The sequence below is a fragment of the Cydia strobilella genome, chromosome 12 (assembly GCF_947568885.1).
Source record: "Cydia strobilella chromosome 12, ilCydStro3.1, whole genome shotgun sequence".
In the NCBI taxonomy this organism is placed as follows: Eukaryota; Metazoa; Arthropoda; class Insecta; order Lepidoptera; family Tortricidae; genus Cydia; species Cydia strobilella.
In genome coordinates, this window is record NC_086052.1 from 13464835 (window position 1) to 13483481 (window position 18647).

The following is an 18647-nucleotide window of genomic DNA, read 5'->3' on the forward strand; positions in this document are numbered from 1 at the left end:
ATCCGACTGAGTTAAGAAGCTAACTGATTGCTAATAATATGCTTGGAAAGGGAGCCTTCTTTAATTGGTCGGACTGGCGGGCACGGGCGCGCTCCTCGCGCCTGCGCAGCGCGCGGCCCGGCCGGCCCGCCCGCCGCGCCGCCCGCGGCCGGGGCGAGCGAGGGCCGGCCGGCAGTACGAGTATGACAGATGAAACACACAATACTAACTGTTTTAACTATTAAAATTTGATTAATATGAAAGTTTCTTTTTTTTCTCGCAAGTGTGTTGAAAAACGTCGTATAAAACGCGTGTGCATTGGTCATTACACACATCGGCTTTCTTATTGCGCGCTCGCTTACAGCTCGCGCGCGCAACATCGCCTCGTGTGTGATGACCAACTTAGCACACTTGTATCATAATGTACTATTAATGTTTCATTAAGTACTAAGATTTATTCGTTTCCCACAGATGCGGCTCCCTCAAGAAACTAAACCTCAGCTGCAACAAGCTCATCACGCTCCCCGACGCCATCCACCTCCTCAGCGACCTCGAAAGCCTCCAGCTCCACGGGAACCCAGACCTGGTCATGCCGCCCAAGCCTGTCGAGCGAGTCCGCGGCTCTGGCTTAGCTTATTACAACATCGACTTTTCACTGCAAGCGCAGTTGCAGTTGGCCGGGGCCGCTACGTCAGAGCCTGTCACACCTAGCAGTGAGTTTTATTATAGTCTTCATACTTTAGATACCTCCATAATCTCTGATTACATAGGAATACAGGTCGGTCATGCTGCCTAAACCGGTTGAGCGAGTCCGCGGGGCCGGGCTAGCTTATTACAATATCAACTTTTCACTGCAAGCGCAGTTGCAGCTGGCTGGGGCTACGTCAGAGCCAGCTTGCAGTGAGTTTTACTATAAAGTCTTAATAGGGGATATTACTGCAATGTTCTGCCACCAGAGTGCAGCACTAGCCTTTTTAGTAAACCATAGAGTAACTTATACAATACATACTGTACCTTTAACAGGTTTTTGACAAGTTTTCAGAGATAATAAAATATCACATTGATGCATCAAGGCGGTTTGTTTACAGAGGATCTACCGGGAAACGCGAATCCGAAATTTTGCTATCTGCCTCTTTATTGCTCAAATATGCAAGAGTGACAGAGATGCTAGATAACGAAATTTCTATTTTCTTGATTCGCGATAGACCCTCAGATTGTGGTAGTGGCGCCCCCTACGCAGAGTTTCGCGTAATATTCCCTATTTCATGAACTCATAGACCTAGTTGGCCTTATTGTACATACTTCTTTTGGTCAAACTTTACATACATTTCAAGTAGGTCACACAGTAGTTGCATTCTCTTACATACTACGGTATGGTCAATAACTTAGTTTTCAAGAACAATTTCCCTGCCATATATTTTAACAATCTGTTTTTATGCAGGTGTAAAATCCGACCCGATCGCGCGCAAGCTCCGTTTGCGTCGCGGTCGCACCGAGGCCACGGGGGGTGAGCGCGAATCCGCTATGATACTCCGTGGCATGCAGGAGCAGGCCAACACGCAAGCCAATGTCGAGTTACCTCCCAACAGCGAGCTCAAGTGAGTGCCTATCATTCGCTTGCCCTTAACCCTTTGAACGCCACGCCCGCCGCGGCGCGTCATCGTGAGCCTTATAGGAAAGCACGAAGGTTGATATTTGACTGTAGCCGTGGATTAACGCATGCTGTTTGCTTTTAGCAGTGTTGCATCGAGACATTGATGTCTAAGCATTTCGAGAGCATGGTGCCCCCTTCCCGTCTCTTTCTGTGGTCATCCATCAGATTTAATTGTTTCCTTGATGATGTCATGCTCAAGCGCGCCACATAACATACTACATAATATTCGTAAGCTAATTGTGAGCCTTTAATAGGGAAAAATTACTAAAAAAACTACACCTATTTTATGTATTATGTTATATACCTGTTAGTGTATGATTTTAGGCCTAAACGTTGGGACGAGAGCTTAGAAAAGCCGCCGCTGGACTACTCGGAGTTCTTCGACGAAGATACGGGACAGACACCCGGCCTGCAGGTCTGGGAGATCGAGAACTTCATACCCGCGCCTGTAGAAGAGGTATGAACTAACAGCAACAAACAATACAATCTAACCTCATTGCAAGAAGGCCTATGAACTGTCAGTTAACGTACTGAACATAAAAAATGAAAAAATTGCCCGCCGTTTTAAACTATTTAGTTAATGAAACGATTGCGTTTACAGCAAGTCCAAATGATCTTCATATATAAATCCGTTGTCGGAATATTGGAAAAAAAAACTATTTTTCACCCCCTAAAAATTTAACAAATAAATTATACACCTTTAATTCTAACACTAATGTGCTGAGATTTGTTGTCCATACACTCTGATTACTCTATATAATAAAGACATAACAAAAAGTATCAAGTATCCTCACTCAAAACACGTAAATTTCAAAAATATTTTTAACAATTTGAAATGTCAACTGTTATTGTCAAATAATAGTACGATACTACGATCGAACTACATTACTGATTGTTTGCTTCTAATCTAACGTAGTATTTATTGTATTGTAATGCGTAGAGTACGCAATAATTATGTCAGCTCGTATGACAACATCCATTGTTGTAGGTGGCGCAAGGCAAGTTCTTCGAAGGCGAGTGTTATATCATTCTGAAGACGGCGCTGGAGGAGCAAGGGCAGCTTACGTGGGATATACATTTTTGGATCGGATCTAAGGCCACGGTAAGAAAAAGTACTAGTACTAGCTACGAGCCCCGATGCATAAATTTCGTCTAGTCAGACCATTTTTTGAGGTTCTCGCGTTTGTACAAAAATAATGTTTAAGTTTAAAAATCACTAACATTTAATGCTAATGTAGTTTAATTTTATAGGTATATGGTAATATTCTCCAATAACTAAATCCAAATACAAGAAATACCGTTTGTACTGAAAGAAAAATAAAACTATTTTTTATTTGACAGGTAGGAATATAACAGATGTGAAAAGGGCTATTACAGGGAAAGCAACACGGCTCTACCGATGTAATGACAATTTTGTTTCGAGTCCGTGCATGCAGCAGTGCTATAGGAGAGGACAATATGATTTGGAGAACGTTTTTAAAAAGTAATTTTTTTCACAATAAGAGTCTCATGCAATTTTATTATACGATCAAAATAAACTAGATTAAACATTACTATTACGGTTCCCATTACTGGGTAATTTTATCTTCATGTGTAAAATTTATTAGAATAAACTAAATTGTTGTGTGGAACTAGACGAACTGATTTGCATCGGGGCTCATACTATGTTTAACAAAGTATGGCCTTTATGGCTTTTCTGTCAGTTTTATTGATACGCATACATTTTTAAATAATTTTCTTAAATTATAGCCGGATTCTGCTATACTGCATATTTTAATTCTATTGGATAATTGTTTTTTCTCCTTATGATAATATTACGGAACCTATTAAAATGTGTTTGATTATTATTTATATTATTTGTAACATATCTGACTGTTAGATACCTATAAGTACGATTTTACTTTGTTCGAAAACTATTAATCTGACGCCGATAGTCGGGTCCACACAGAACGAGCCGTCTCGCGAGGAAATTGCCGCGCGAAGCAGCTCGATCTGAGTAGACGACGTGCCTCGACCGCATTGCCTCGGGCGAGGCACGTCTCCATCGACCGAGCTGCTTCGCGTGGCAATTTCCACGCGGGGCAGCATGTTCTGGATGGACCCGCCTGATACCGTTTCAGATAATGTACACCGGCATTTAAAGTTTGAAGTAATACAGACCAGACTTGTGGTCACGATTTTGGTACGTAAATGAACTTAATGAATAAAACCTTCGCTTGTCTCTTTTTTTACTCAGGTTTAAAATTAAATGATCGTAATTTTAACAATTTTTTTTTTGATCTAGCTGGACAAAGGCGCATGCGCCGCAATGCACGCCGTGAACCTGCGCAATCTGCTCGGCGCCAAACGTACCCAGCGCCACGAGCAGGGCGACGAGTCCGAGGAGTTCCTCGCTCTGTTCCCCACACCGCCCGTCTACATCCAGGGCGCGCACACCGCTTCCGGCTTCTTCACCGTGGACGAGCCGGTCAGTGAACATACTACTTACTGCTCACCCAGCGCCACGAGCAGGGCGACGAGTCCGAGGAGTTCCTCGCTCTGTTCCCCACACCGCCCGTCTACATCCAGGGCGCGCACACCGCTTCCGGCTTCTTCACCGTGGACGAGCCGGTCAGTGAACATACTACTTACTGCTCACCCAGCGCCACGAGCAGGGCGACGAGTCCGAGGAGTTCCTCGCTCTGTTCCCCACACCGCCCGTCTACATCCAGGGCGCGCACACCGCTTCCGGCTTCTTCACCGTGGACGAGCCGGTCAGTGAACATACTACTTACTGCTCACCCAGCGCCACGAGCAGGGCGACGAGTCCGAGGAGTTCCTCGCTCTGTTCCCCACACCGCCCGTCTACATCCAGGGCGCGCACACCGCTTCCGGCTTCTTCACCGTGGACGAGCCGGTCAGTGAACATACTACTTACTGCTCACCCAGCGCCACGAGCAGGGCGACGAGTCCGAGGAGTTCCTCGCTCTGTTCCCCACACCGCCCGTCTACATCCAGGGCGCGCACACCGCTTCCGGCTTCTTCACCGTGGACGAGCCGGTCAGTGAACATACTACTTACTGCTCACCCAGCGCCACGAGCAGGGCGACGAGTCCGAGGAGTTCCTCGCTCTGTTCCCCACACCGCCCGTCTACATCCAGGGCGCGCACACCGCTTCCGGCTTCTTCACCGTGGACGAGCCGGTCAGTGAACATACTACTTACTGCTCACCCAGCGCCACGAGCAGGGCGACGAGTCCGAGGAGTTCCTCGCTCTGTTCCCCACACCGCCCGTCTACATCCAGGGCGCGCACACCGCTTCCGGCTTCTTCACCGTGGACGAGCCGGTCAGTGAACATACTACTTACTGCTCACCCAGCGCCACGAGCAGGGCGACGAGTCCGAGGAGTTCCTCGCTCTGTTCCCCACACCGCCCGTCTACATCCAGGGCGCGCACACCGCTTCCGGCTTCTTCACCGTGGACGAGCCGGTCAGTGAACATACTACTTACTGCTCACCCAGCGCCACGAGCAGGGCGACGAGTCCGAGGAGTTCCTCGCTCTGTTCCCCACACCGCCCGTCTACATCCAGGGCGCGCACACCGCTTCCGGCTTCTTCACCGTGGACGAGCCGGTCAGTGAACATACTACTTACTGCTCACCCAGCGCCACGAGCAGGGCGACGAGTCCGAGGAGTTCCTCGCTCTGTTCCCCACACCGCCCGTCTACATCCAGGGCGCGCACACCGCTTCCGGCTTCTTCACCGTGGACGAGCCGGTCAGTGAACATACTACTTACTGCTCACCCAGCGCCACGAGCAGGGCGACGAGTCCGAGGAGTTCCTCGCTCTGTTCCCCACACCGCCCGTCTACATCCAGGGCGCGCACACCGCTTCCGGCTTCTTCACCGTGGACGAGCCGGTCAGTGAACATACTACTTACTGCTCACCCAGCGCCACGAGCAGGGCGACGAGTCCGAGGAGTTCCTCGCTCTGTTCCCCACACCGCCCGTCTACATCCAGGGCGCGCACACCGCTTCCGGCTTCTTCACCGTGGACGAGCCGGTCAGTGAACATACTACTTACTGCTCACCCAGCGCCACGAGCAGGGCGACGAGTCCGAGGAGTTCCTCGCTCTGTTCCCCACACCGCCCGTCTACATCCAGGGCGCGCACACCGCTTCCGGCTTCTTCACCGTGGACGAGCCGGTCAGTGAACATACTACTTACTGCTCACCCAGCGCCACGAGCAGGGCGACGAGTCCGAGGAGTTCCTCGCTCTGTTCCCCACACCGCCCGTCTACATCCAGGGCGCGCACACCGCTTCCGGCTTCTTCACCGTGGACGAGCCGGTCAGTGAACATACTACTTACTGCTCACCCAGCGCCACGAGCAGGGCGACGAGTCCGAGGAGTTCCTCGCTCTGTTCCCCACACCGCCCGTCTACATCCAGGGCGCGCACACCGCTTCCGGCTTCTTCACCGTGGACGAGCCGGTCAGTGAACATACTACTTACTGCTCACCCAGCGCCACGAGCAGGGCGACGAGTCCGAGGAGTTCCTCGCTCTGTTCCCCACACCGCCCGTCTACATCCAGGGCGCGCACACCGCTTCCGGCTTCTTCACCGTGGACGAGCCGGTCAGTGAACATACTACTTACTGCTCACCCAGCGCCACGAGCAGGGCGACGAGTCCGAGGAGTTCCTCGCTCTGTTCCCCACACCGCCCGTCTACATCCAGGGCGCGCACACCGCTTCCGGCTTCTTCACCGTGGACGAGCCGGTCAGTGAACATACTACTTACTGCTCACCCAGCGCCACGAGCAGGGCGACGAGTCCGAGGAGTTCCTCGCTCTGTTCCCCACACCGCCCGTCTACATCCAGGGCGCGCACACCGCTTCCGGCTTCTTCACCGTGGACGAGCCGGTCAGTGAACATACTACTTACTGCTCACCCAGCGCCACGAGCAGGGCGACGAGTCCGAGGAGTTCCTCGCTCTGTTCCCCACACCGCCCGTCTACATCCAGGGCGCGCACACCGCTTCCGGCTTCTTCACCGTGGACGAGCCGGTCAGTGAACATACTACTTACTGCTCACCCAGCGCCACGAGCAGGGCGACGAGTCCGAGGAGTTCCTCGCTCTGTTCCCCACACCGCCCGTCTACATCCAGGGCGCGCACACCGCTTCCGGCTTCTTCACCGTGGACGAGCCGGTCAGTGAACATACTACTTACTGCTCACCCAGCGCCACGAGCAGGGCGACGAGTCCGAGGAGTTCCTCGCTCTGTTCCCCACACCGCCCGTCTACATCCAGGGCGCGCACACCGCTTCCGGCTTCTTCACCGTGGACGAGCCGGTCAGTGAACATACTACTTACTGCTCACCCAGCGCCACGAGCAGGGCGACGAGTCCGAGGAGTTCCTCGCTCTGTTCCCCACACCGCCCGTCTACATCCAGGGCGCGCACACCGCTTCCGGCTTCTTCACCGTGGACGAGCCGGTCAGTGAACATACTACTTACTGCTCACCCAGCGCCACGAGCAGGGCGACGAGTCCGAGGAGTTCCTCGCTCTGTTCCCCACACCGCCCGTCTACATCCAGGGCGCGCACACCGCTTCCGGCTTCTTCACCGTGGACGAGCCGGTCAGTGAACATACTACTTACTGCTCACCCAGCGCCACGAGCAGGGCGACGAGTCCGAGGAGTTCCTCGCTCTGTTCCCCACACCGCCCGTCTACATCCAGGGCGCGCACACCGCTTCCGGCTTCTTCACCGTGGACGAGCCGGTCAGTGAACATACTACTTACTGCTCACCCAGCGCCACGAGCAGGGCGACGAGTCCGAGGAGTTCCTCGCTCTGTTCCCCACACCGCCCGTCTACATCCAGGGCGCGCACACCGCTTCCGGCTTCTTCACCGTGGACGAGCCGGTCAGTGAACATACTACTTACTGCTCACCCAGCGCCACGAGCAGGGCGACGAGTCCGAGGAGTTCCTCGCTCTGTTCCCCACACCGCCCGTCTACATCCAGGGCGCGCACACCGCTTCCGGCTTCTTCACCGTGGACGAGCCGGTCAGTGAACATACTACTTACTGCTCACCCAGCGCCACGAGCAGGGCGACGAGTCCGAGGAGTTCCTCGCTCTGTTCCCCACACCGCCCGTCTACATCCAGGGCGCGCACACCGCTTCCGGCTTCTTCACCGTGGACGAGCCGGTCAGTGAACATACTACTTACTGCTCACCCAGCGCCACGAGCAGGGCGACGAGTCCGAGGAGTTCCTCGCTCTGTTCCCCACACCGCCCGTCTACATCCAGGGCGCGCACACCGCTTCCGGCTTCTTCACCGTGGACGAGCCGGTCAGTGAACATACTACTTACTGCTCACCCAGCGCCACGAGCAGGGCGACGAGTCCGAGGAGTTCCTCGCTCTGTTCCCCACACCGCCCGTCTACATCCAGGGCGCGCACACCGCTTCCGGCTTCTTCACCGTGGACGAGCCGGTCAGTGAACATACTACTTACTGCTCACCCAGCGCCACGAGCAGGGCGACGAGTCCGAGGAGTTCCTCGCTCTGTTCCCCACACCGCCCGTCTACATCCAGGGCGCGCACACCGCTTCCGGCTTCTTCACCGTGGACGAGCCGGTCAGTGAACATACTACTTACTGCTCACCCAGCGCCACGAGCAGGGCGACGAGTCCGAGGAGTTCCTCGCTCTGTTCCCCACACCGCCCGTCTACATCCAGGGCGCGCACACCGCTTCCGGCTTCTTCACCGTGGACGAGCCGGTCAGTGAACATACTACTTACTGCTCACCCAGCGCCACGAGCAGGGCGACGAGTCCGAGGAGTTCCTCGCTCTGTTCCCCACACCGCCCGTCTACATCCAGGGCGCGCACACCGCTTCCGGCTTCTTCACCGTGGACGAGCCGGTCAGTGAACATACTACTTACTGCTCACCCAGCGCCACGAGCAGGGCGACGAGTCCGAGGAGTTCCTCGCTCTGTTCCCCACACCGCCCGTCTACATCCAGGGCGCGCACACCGCTTCCGGCTTCTTCACCGTGGACGAGCCGGTCAGTGAACATACTACTTACTGCTCACCCAGCGCCACGAGCAGGGCGACGAGTCCGAGGAGTTCCTCGCTCTGTTCCCCACACCGCCCGTCTACATCCAGGGCGCGCACACCGCTTCCGGCTTCTTCACCGTGGACGAGCCGGTCAGTGAACATACTACTTACTGCTCACCCAGCGCCACGAGCAGGGCGACGAGTCCGAGGAGTTCCTCGCTCTGTTCCCCACACCGCCCGTCTACATCCAGGGCGCGCACACCGCTTCCGGCTTCTTCACCGTGGACGAGCCGGTCAGTGAACATACTACTTACTGCTCACCCAGCGCCACGAGCAGGGCGACGAGTCCGAGGAGTTCCTCGCTCTGTTCCCCACACCGCCCGTCTACATCCAGGGCGCGCACACCGCTTCCGGCTTCTTCACCGTGGACGAGCCGGTCAGTGAACATACTACTTACTGCTCACCCAGCGCCACGAGCAGGGCGACGAGTCCGAGGAGTTCCTCGCTCTGTTCCCCACACCGCCCGTCTACATCCAGGGCGCGCACACCGCTTCCGGCTTCTTCACCGTGGACGAGCCGGTCAGTGAACATACTACTTACTGCTCACCCAGCGCCACGAGCAGGGCGACGAGTCCGAGGAGTTCCTCGCTCTGTTCCCCACACCGCCCGTCTACATCCAGGGCGCGCACACCGCTTCCGGCTTCTTCACCGTGGACGAGCCGGTCAGTGAACATACTACTTACTGCTCACCCAGCGCCACGAGCAGGGCGACGAGTCCGAGGAGTTCCTCGCTCTGTTCCCCACACCGCCCGTCTACATCCAGGGCGCGCACACCGCTTCCGGCTTCTTCACCGTGGACGAGCCGGTCAGTGAACATACTACTTACTGCTCACCCAGCGCCACGAGCAGGGCGACGAGTCCGAGGAGTTCCTCGCTCTGTTCCCCACACCGCCCGTCTACATCCAGGGCGCGCACACCGCTTCCGGCTTCTTCACCGTGGACGAGCCGGTCAGTGAACATACTACTTACTGCTCACCCAGCGCCACGAGCAGGGCGACGAGTCCGAGGAGTTCCTCGCTCTGTTCCCCACACCGCCCGTCTACATCCAGGGCGCGCACACCGCTTCCGGCTTCTTCACCGTGGACGAGCCGGTCAGTGAACATACTACTTACTGCTCACCCAGCGCCACGAGCAGGGCGACGAGTCCGAGGAGTTCCTCGCTCTGTTCCCCACACCGCCCGTCTACATCCAGGGCGCGCACACCGCTTCCGGCTTCTTCACCGTGGACGAGCCGGTCAGTGAACATACTACTTACTGCTCACCCAGCGCCACGAGCAGGGCGACGAGTCCGAGGAGTTCCTCGCTCTGTTCCCCACACCGCCCGTCTACATCCAGGGCGCGCACACCGCTTCCGGCTTCTTCACCGTGGACGAGCCGGTCAGTGAACATACTACTTACCCACGAGCAGGGCCACGAATAACCTGTCAATGACGTTTTGCCGGCCGCGGTCACATAAGAAATGTTATGTCCCATAAAGATACCTGGGTGCGTATCCAACCTGCAATCGGTAAAGCTCCGTATTGAACGAAACGCAACTGTCACTTCCGCACTAGTGGGGAAGAGTGATAGAGAGGGATGACTACGATACGCTACAGAGCGTTCGTTAAGGATTGTCACGTTGGCTACGCGCCCTGTTCTGATTATCTTGTTTGTGTACAGCGTTACGTGACCCGTCTGTACCGAGTGCACGCGCACGGCAGCGGCGTCCACTTGGTCCCCGTGGAAGTGTCGGCCGCCTCGCTCGACACGCGCCACGTGTTCATACTGGACACCGGCCTCATTATATACCTGTGGTAACTATTCATTGCTACCAGCAAAGAGGATATAATAAGATAGAGCGGTACTGTCATAGTAGATTTTGTAACCACAGTAAATTCACTGCCATCTATCGACACACCTTAAAACTAAAAATTAAGATTTATAAAAATACGATAAAATGTATTTAAATATGGATAAATGATTTTTTTTATTTGCATTAATTATTTTTATGATTTTGACATTTTTGACCCATGTTCTTTCACTGATATGCGTTTAAATTGTTAAATAACAAACGAAACCGTCAACGCCATCTATACGACAGTAGGCCAAAGCTAGTAGAGCCCTCTGATCGAGAATCAAATTTTCTTGATTTTCGAGGCACGTTTTTTCCTTAAACCCATCTATTACGGAGTTATATCTATCTTTGCTACGAGTATAACGTTTCTGACAAACAAACCACAGAAGGTATGTCTACTTAGCCAAAGAACGAGGAGAAGATTCACAACTAATTAGGGTTCCGTACCCAAACGTTTCAAAAACGCTTACTTTACCGTTTACCTTAGTATTAGGGTAGACAGAGGGGTGATGAGGGGTCTGAACTCCTCTGTCCGTCTGTCTGTCTGTCACCAGGCTGTATCTCAGGAACCGTGATAGCTAGACAGTTGCAATTTTCAAATGATGTATTTCTGTTGCCGCTATAGCAACAAATACTAAAAACAGAATAAAATAAATGTTTAAGTGGCGCTCCCATACAAAAAACGTGATTTATTTACCGTTTTTTTGCGTAATGGTACGGAACCCTTCGTGCGCGAGTCCGACTCGCACTTGCCCGGTTTCTTTTTTGTTAACATAACATGACGTGTGTGTACGTTATTTCTTTGTCGTAAAAACAAAGGAATATACACATACAAGGAATTTCCAGAAATTTGCTAAGCAATACGCCGGCTCTAGAATAATTACATAGTAAAAAAATATGGTCAATTAAAAAAGAAACATTAAGTCAGAATTATAGATTTTTTAAGTTTCAGTGTGATGTTCTAAAAGAGGTAAACCCGCTAAAGTTGACCGTTTTTTCCTAGGTACGGTAAAAAAGCGAAGAACACGCTCAAGTCGAAGGCTCGCCTGTTCGCAGAGAAAATAAATAAAGAAGAGAGGAAGAACAAAGCTGAGCTGATAGCGGAACCGCCGGGCAAGGAACCGAAATCATTCTGGCAGACTTTAGGATATGAGGGCGACGCGTTTGTACCAGAGGTAAACATTAAGGCCTTCTAATATGTTCAGATGTTGGTCGCATAATGCTTTTACTGGATAACTGTCATCCATCTCATACGTACGATGAAACCAGATGGTTCCCTCTACTAGAGTAGTTTCTTTGAACATAGTTTTAAGATACAATAGGGTATATTTGACTACCAGTCAAATCAGTTTATTTTTTCGAACTGTCAAAACAATTTTGCTACTATGGAATTTATATGAAACACTAGCATAACAAACAAATTACATAGTCTTTATAGTTTAATACAGGTTTTAAAATAGAAATTGTGTCTAAAAATAACTGCTGTCTTCGTTCTGCGTACTATGCGCGCACTTAAAAAAATATCTAAGGTCAAAGTAGAGAACACACATATATGTTTTTTTGTAACGTTATTAAATACGGTTCAGGGGATATAACCTTCTCTTTGATGACAGGAGCACGTGCCAGTAGACTTTAGCTGGCTTCCCCCTCGCCTATACCGTGTTGAGCTCGGTATGGGCTACTTGGAGTTACCCCAACCCGAGGCAGCTCCGCTAGCACGAGGCGTTCTAGCTACGCGCAATGTGTACATACTGGACGCGCATCGCGACGTGTTCGTGTGGTGAGTTGACAGTAGAATGCAACTGTACCGCGTGGAGCTCGAGCGTGTTTATGTGGTAAATTGAACTAAGTGAGCTAAGCTGGGCGGTGGGCGTCGACCGTACTGATACGTTGCGGGTGGGATGAGTGCGTAACTTGTTTGACCACTTTTCTATCTCGCCCATCAGTCCTACAGTAACGTCTTCATACAGTATAATGGTCCTTAAACGTAACAGGACTGATTGGCGAGATAGAAAGATGTGAATAAAATGTCACGTTTTCTCCATAGTAAATGTATGGAAAAGTTTTCTTTAAATTGTGGCTTTTTAGTACATTACCGTAAGTAGGAAACTATTGATACTGGGTAGGAAGGTAATCGATTGGCATAAAAAAATAACATGTGAATAATAAATATGTATTTTCATTTTCATACAAATTGTATGCGAAACGTTCTCCTCGACTTGTGGCTTTTCTAGCCGTTATTTTTTTTTTTGGTCCCATATTAGCTTTTGTACCTGGATAGAAATGGGATCGATTGGCATAAAAAAAAAAAGTTTGCCAAAAATGACCTTTTTCTCGCAACCTGTATGTTTTTTCCAAAATTTGTAAACGCCAATCTTCATTAATTTGAAATTGAGGGAAGGTCTTCTAAGACCATTTTCGCGTAGCAGCACGGGATCTGGTAGCTGCCCTCACTGACCCAATAAGAAAATCCACCCTGTATAAATATATATATTTTTCAATTTAACTAAAGGTTTTCAAATAACCTACCAGGTTCGGCAAGAAGTCTTCCCGGTTAGTGCGCGCAGCGGCCGTGAAGCTAGCGCAGGAACTATTCAACATGGTGGAGCGCGTGGAGTACGCTCTCGTTACGCGTCTACAAGAAGGCACCGAGACTCAGGTACACTGATCCTACGAACAGTACAAACATTTTTACATTCAAATAACTGTGTATAGTTTAACCCTTTGAACGCTACGCCTCGCGTAAATATTGACCTGAAGCCGCGCGCGTCAGTTGACGTCATTGGCGGTCAAAGGGTTAAACTTATAGAATTGAATAAAATAGAATAATATTTATTCAGGAAACACATCATTATTACATTACAAAAGTACATTAACCACAACAAGAAAAAAAACAAAAGTGAAAAATACAAAACTAACAGATAAGGATGTGAGGCTGAAATGGTCTCCACTCAGCAATGCAGTTGCAACTTTATGTTTAAGTGCCAATTAAGCCTGCCTGCGTCACACTTTCCTTTAAATAACTGTGTCAAGGCTTTATAAATTAAGTTCAAACTCTCATATCATACCACATTGCCACGAAAGTTTACGACACCGCAGACCAATGAGGCATCCGCACAAGGAAAGGTTGAACTCGACTGCCTACTGCCGCCTTAGTCGAATTTGAGTTGTTGAGTATTTTTCTCAACCAAGCACGTCCTACTAGCCGAATATTTGCTATAACGGCTGCTCGCCTAGCATCAGTGGTTGCAATCAGAGATCGTAAAGTCTGTTTTTTCTTCTTCTTCTTCTTTTAAAATTATGGCTTCAGCCCAGTGGGACTATTTCGCCAGTATCAAGGTATTAAGAGGTTTAAAAACGACAAAAATTGTACGGTTGTACAAGACAGTGTACGGTGATTTGTTAGCTCTTGTAAATCGATAGCTAGACTACAAGAAGCACGTGGACTACCGGCCGTTGACTCCAAGATGGTGGTTAAACGCGCTTCAAAATTAATTCTCCATTTACTGCACACTACCACATTAGTTTACTGTATAATAAGCTATCGATATTACACTTTAAACAATATTAATAAGCAAAAAACAAAGTAATTAATCACGATGCTAACTATCAAGATGGCGCTCGAACCGGAAGTCCAGTCTGTTTTTTATTCCGTAGACTAAAATGACAACCACAAATGTCAAACGTAGAAATAATGTGACCAGCTTAAAACAAACAGTGCTGATCTTTGATTTGGGTTTGTGAATAACCAATTAATATTAAATAAATTTTAGATTCAAAATAAACAATAAATGAAATCTCCTCGCTACATGATAGGAAATAAACAATAAATAAAATCTACTCACCACTAATCTACTCAAACATTTAAAAAATGATATTGACGTATCGCCGACCTGACGCAACGCCATTTTGGTATTTTTAACCGCCTTCATTGGTTTACGTATTCGACTTTCGTTACTTTACTCGTATAGTGATCGGATGTATTCTGAGCGTTTTCTCTCGTCTTCATCAACAAATATAAGTAGCTCCCAATGGTTTATTTTCGGTTAGTACCGTTTGTAGCACGTCACTATTTATAAGACTATAATATAAAAAGCTAGCAACACATGAAATGTTATTTTAGTCTACGGAATAAAAAAACAGACTTTAATAGTAAGATTAATAAATCGTATTTGTGTGCAGATATTCAAGACGTACTTCTTGGGCTGGGAGGAGGTGATCGCCGTGGACTTCACGCGCACGGCCGAGTCGGTGGCGCGCACCGGCGCCGACCTGGCCAGCTGGGCCAAGCGACAAGAAACCAAGTCAGAATACCTACATACTTGCTTATTCCCACTAAATATACATTCACTGATAATGCTATACCGGGGACCATCTTTCGAGCCTTTATTTTGGTTCGCGGAAAAGCTAAACACCGTACAATCTGGCTCGCGAAATAGAATCAAAAGAACACGAGGCCTAGCCACGGCCCTCGGAACAAAAAGTTTGACTCCTGAGCTATACAATATACATAGATGATTTCAAAGTTTTAATTGAAATAATTAGTGTCATAGTTTGCTACTTGAGTCCAGTCCAGTATCTTTGTAATGGGGTTGGCCGATCGAAATATTTAGCAGATGGCGCCAGCATAGCTTGCCTTGTCAATCCCTAGAATTGTGTCAAATTTTTGTTTTTTTAATCCCCTGGATGCCAGCCCTTTAAGCCAAATCTCATACAAAAAGGGGCAAGCTATGATGGCGCCATCTATGCAAATCTTTGAGAGTTGCCAACCCCATTGATTAAGTCTACTTAATGTAAACGTTTATATAACCAGAGCGGACCTATCGGCGCTGTTCACACCGCGTCAACCATCGATGCCGGCGACCGAGGCCAAGACGCTCGCCGACGAATGGAACGAGGACTTGGAGGCCATGGAGGCGTTCGTACTGGAGGGACGCCACTTCGTGCGCCTGCCCGACACTGAGCTAGGCGTCTTCTACTCGCAGGACTGCTACGTGTTCCTGTGCCGGTACATCCTGCCCGCGGTTAGTACAAATAAAACCAACTAGGGAACAAATCAAATTATTTTATGAAATATTACCCACCAAACAAACCACCAAAAATTAACAGGTAGAAAAGCCACAAATCGAGAAAGACTTTTTTCATACAACTTTATGAAAATGAAAACTTTTATTTTTCACATGCAATTTTTTTATGCCAATCGATTCCATTCCTAACCATTATCAATAGGTCCCTAGGAAAATCCACCCTGTACATAAATTATAAACTGAAATAGATATCATACACTAAAGAAAAACTGTACCGAGGCCACCGGTAGCCGCGTAAGCTGAAGACGCGGGTTCGATTCCCGCCTCGGCCACCGGTGGACTTGGTCACTTTTTTTATTAGTGCATATATCTATTTCAGTTTATAAAACCAATAAGGACTATCAATTGTGGCGTAGCAAAGACTTATAGCCGTGAGCGAATGCCTTTCTCTTTCAATAAGTGTTCCCGAGGGTGAGAGCCGCTTCACCCTGAAGCTGCCACTGAACATCGATTTAGACAAAGAGACAAAATCCGGCTAAGTGCGAGTGCGAGTCGGTTCCATTACGCAAAAAACGGCAAAAAATCACGTTTGTTGTATGGGAGCCCCACTTAAATATTTATTTTATTCTGTTTTTAGTATATGTTGTTATAGCGGCAACAGAAATACATTATCTGTGAAAATTTCAACTGTCTAGCTATCACGGTTCATGAGATACAGCCTGGTGACAGACGGACAGACAGACGGACTGATGGACGGGCGGACAGCGGAGTCTTAGTAATAGGGTCCCGTTTTATACCCTTTGGGTACGGAACCCTAAAAGTTACTGAACTTTATTATCAGATGCTTGAGGGTGTATACATACGTATTAATTACAATTCGGTTTTTATGAGTGAGTGGTAGTAGAATGTTTCGTTTTATAACTATTTCACTTTCACCAGCCGGAAGACGAAAGCGAGAGCTCCAACGGTGACGAAGAAGGAGACGCGGACGCGGTCACGTGGGTGGTGTACTTCTGGCAGGTAGGTGGTAGGTGCCACTGTCAATCGATGGTCTGCATGGCTTTAAATATCATTGATCTTTTATTCCATGGCAAAGTCATCAATAATTTTGCTGTAGCTAATAATATCGCCAATATCTATTTAAATTGATATACTAGAAGTAGCATCGAATATCTGAAAAATAATGACGGATGTGTATAATCTTAGGCCAATGCAAGTTTTCGTCAAATTGTCCCAACAAAATGGCGGTGTCTCACTTGAATTTGTAGGTATCTTGGGCAGGTGGGTAATTTTTTTCAGTTTTGTTTTGTGCACCCTTATTACTTATTTTTAACAACTGACTGACAAAGTATCACAGCTAGGAAAGAAACTATATTGTATCGTCCCATGTAGGCCCAGTTGCACTAACCACAGTTAACAGACTAATCAACGTCACGCAGCAGAGATCTATGAAACTTGTCATATAATAAAGTTTAGCGAACGCTTTAACGGTGACAGGCGGTTTGGTGCAACCGACCCTTCGTACCACGCAACTTCTAAACTTTGAATAATTCCAGGGTCGGCGAGCGCCCAACATGGGCTGGCTGACGTTCACGTTCGGGCTGGAGCGCAAGTTCAAGCAGCTCTGCAAGCGGCTGGAGGTGGTGCGGACGCACCAGCAGCAGGAGAGCCTCAAGTTCATGTCGCACTTCCACCGCCGGTTCATCATACGGGACGGCAAGAGGAATCAGCCGCCGGTGAGTATAATAACTTGTTCATGCCTTGCGAACCAATAAGTACAACCAATACCACCAATAGGTACAAGTAAGTTAAGATACAATGTGATATGCAATAAAGATTGAGTATGAGTATGAGTAAGTCAATAAATAAAGGCACAACATTCAAATTGTGTAGGTCGAACCCTCATATGTGGATTTTTCAAATCCAACATTTTTTTTACTGACAAAATTGGTTTGCCAGACTATAGCTATTATACTATGCCATGTGAAATGAGACAAAAAAAACCGGCCAAGTGTGAGACAAACTCGCGCACGAATTACGCAAAAAACGGCAAAAAAATCACGTTTGTTGTGTGGGAGCCCCACTTAAATATTTATTTTATTCTGTTTTTAGTATTTGTTGTTATTGCGGCAACAAAAGTACATCATCAGTGAAAATTTCAACTGTCTAGCTATCACGGTTCATGAGATACAGCCTGGTGACACACGGACAGACAGACAGACGGACGGACAGCGGAGTCTTAGTAATAGGGTCCCGTTTTTACCCTTTGGGTGCGAAACCCTAAAAACTACATTTAAACACTGATCTTTTGGCAAATCTTTGATACAAAAGGAAAAACATCGTTACACTCTCAAGTTGACTACATTACAATTTGTATTAACGACGAACGATAACATCTCAACTTCTGGAGTCAAAATTTTCTAGCCATAAACGATCTTGAATTATTAAATACAGAAGAATTGGAATTTGGTTCTCTTTGCTGACCCAATATTGCGAAAGTGTAAAGCTTGGGATTAATAGAACCTTAACATTAAATAATTTCACGGTTTAGACTCACTTGTTTTAGTCACTCGCGCGACATGTTTCGGAGAGCCTAGGTCTCCTTTCTCAAGCACTAATAGTGCGAGCAGCGTTCACGACGACCGTGTATTGCGTACTGCCGCTGCCGCGCGCCGAGAAAACCGGTTGGGGGAGGTCTTGCGCTATCGTTGTAGGCGGGCACAGTGGTGTGTTTGGGTTTGGGTCACCTAACACTTGTAGCGCCACACAGCACGAACTCACAACAAGTGAGTCTAAACCGTAAATTGATTTAATGTTAGTATGTCTCACAACAGTTTATATTCGATTAATAGAACCGTTTATTGCAGTCGGGCGGCAAGCAGCCCGTGGAGCTGTTCGAGCTGCGCAGCAACGGCTCCGCGCTGTGCACGCGCCTGCTGCAGGTCAAGGCTGATGCGGCGCAGCTCAACAGCGCCTTCTGGTATTTACTGTTTTACTAGCGACACCCCACCCCCTCCCCCCCCACCCCCCACCCACCGGCTGCGCACGGGTCTAATG

At 48.9% G+C, this 18647-nt stretch overlaps 2 protein-coding genes across 2 annotated transcripts in view; one reads left to right on the top strand and one right to left on the bottom strand.

Moving 5' to 3' along the window:
- Positions 1 to 18647, bottom strand: part of LOC134746200 (essential MCU regulator, mitochondrial) — a 158494-nt gene that overhangs the window by 132459 nt on the left and 7388 nt on the right. The gene's annotated exons all lie outside the window — the stretch shown is intronic.
- The window catches only part of LOC134746202 (protein flightless-1), a 37470-nt gene that overhangs the window by 11930 nt on the left and 6893 nt on the right, over positions 1 to 18647 (top strand). Inside the window, exons 7-20 of the mRNA XM_063680527.1 lie at positions 451 to 692; positions 1421 to 1577; positions 1958 to 2090; positions 2622 to 2735; positions 3918 to 4100; positions 10389 to 10522; positions 11567 to 11738; positions 12177 to 12343; positions 13096 to 13222; positions 14746 to 14867; positions 15377 to 15587; positions 16530 to 16610; positions 17147 to 17326; positions 18458 to 18570. Of these exons, the coding sequence (XP_063536597.1) occupies positions 451 to 692; positions 1421 to 1577; positions 1958 to 2090; positions 2622 to 2735; positions 3918 to 4100; positions 10389 to 10522; positions 11567 to 11738; positions 12177 to 12343; positions 13096 to 13222; positions 14746 to 14867; positions 15377 to 15587; positions 16530 to 16610; positions 17147 to 17326; positions 18458 to 18570 (2136 nt within the window). The remainder of the gene's footprint in view (positions 1 to 450; positions 693 to 1420; positions 1578 to 1957; positions 2091 to 2621; positions 2736 to 3917; positions 4101 to 10388; positions 10523 to 11566; positions 11739 to 12176; positions 12344 to 13095; positions 13223 to 14745; positions 14868 to 15376; positions 15588 to 16529; positions 16611 to 17146; positions 17327 to 18457; positions 18571 to 18647) is intronic.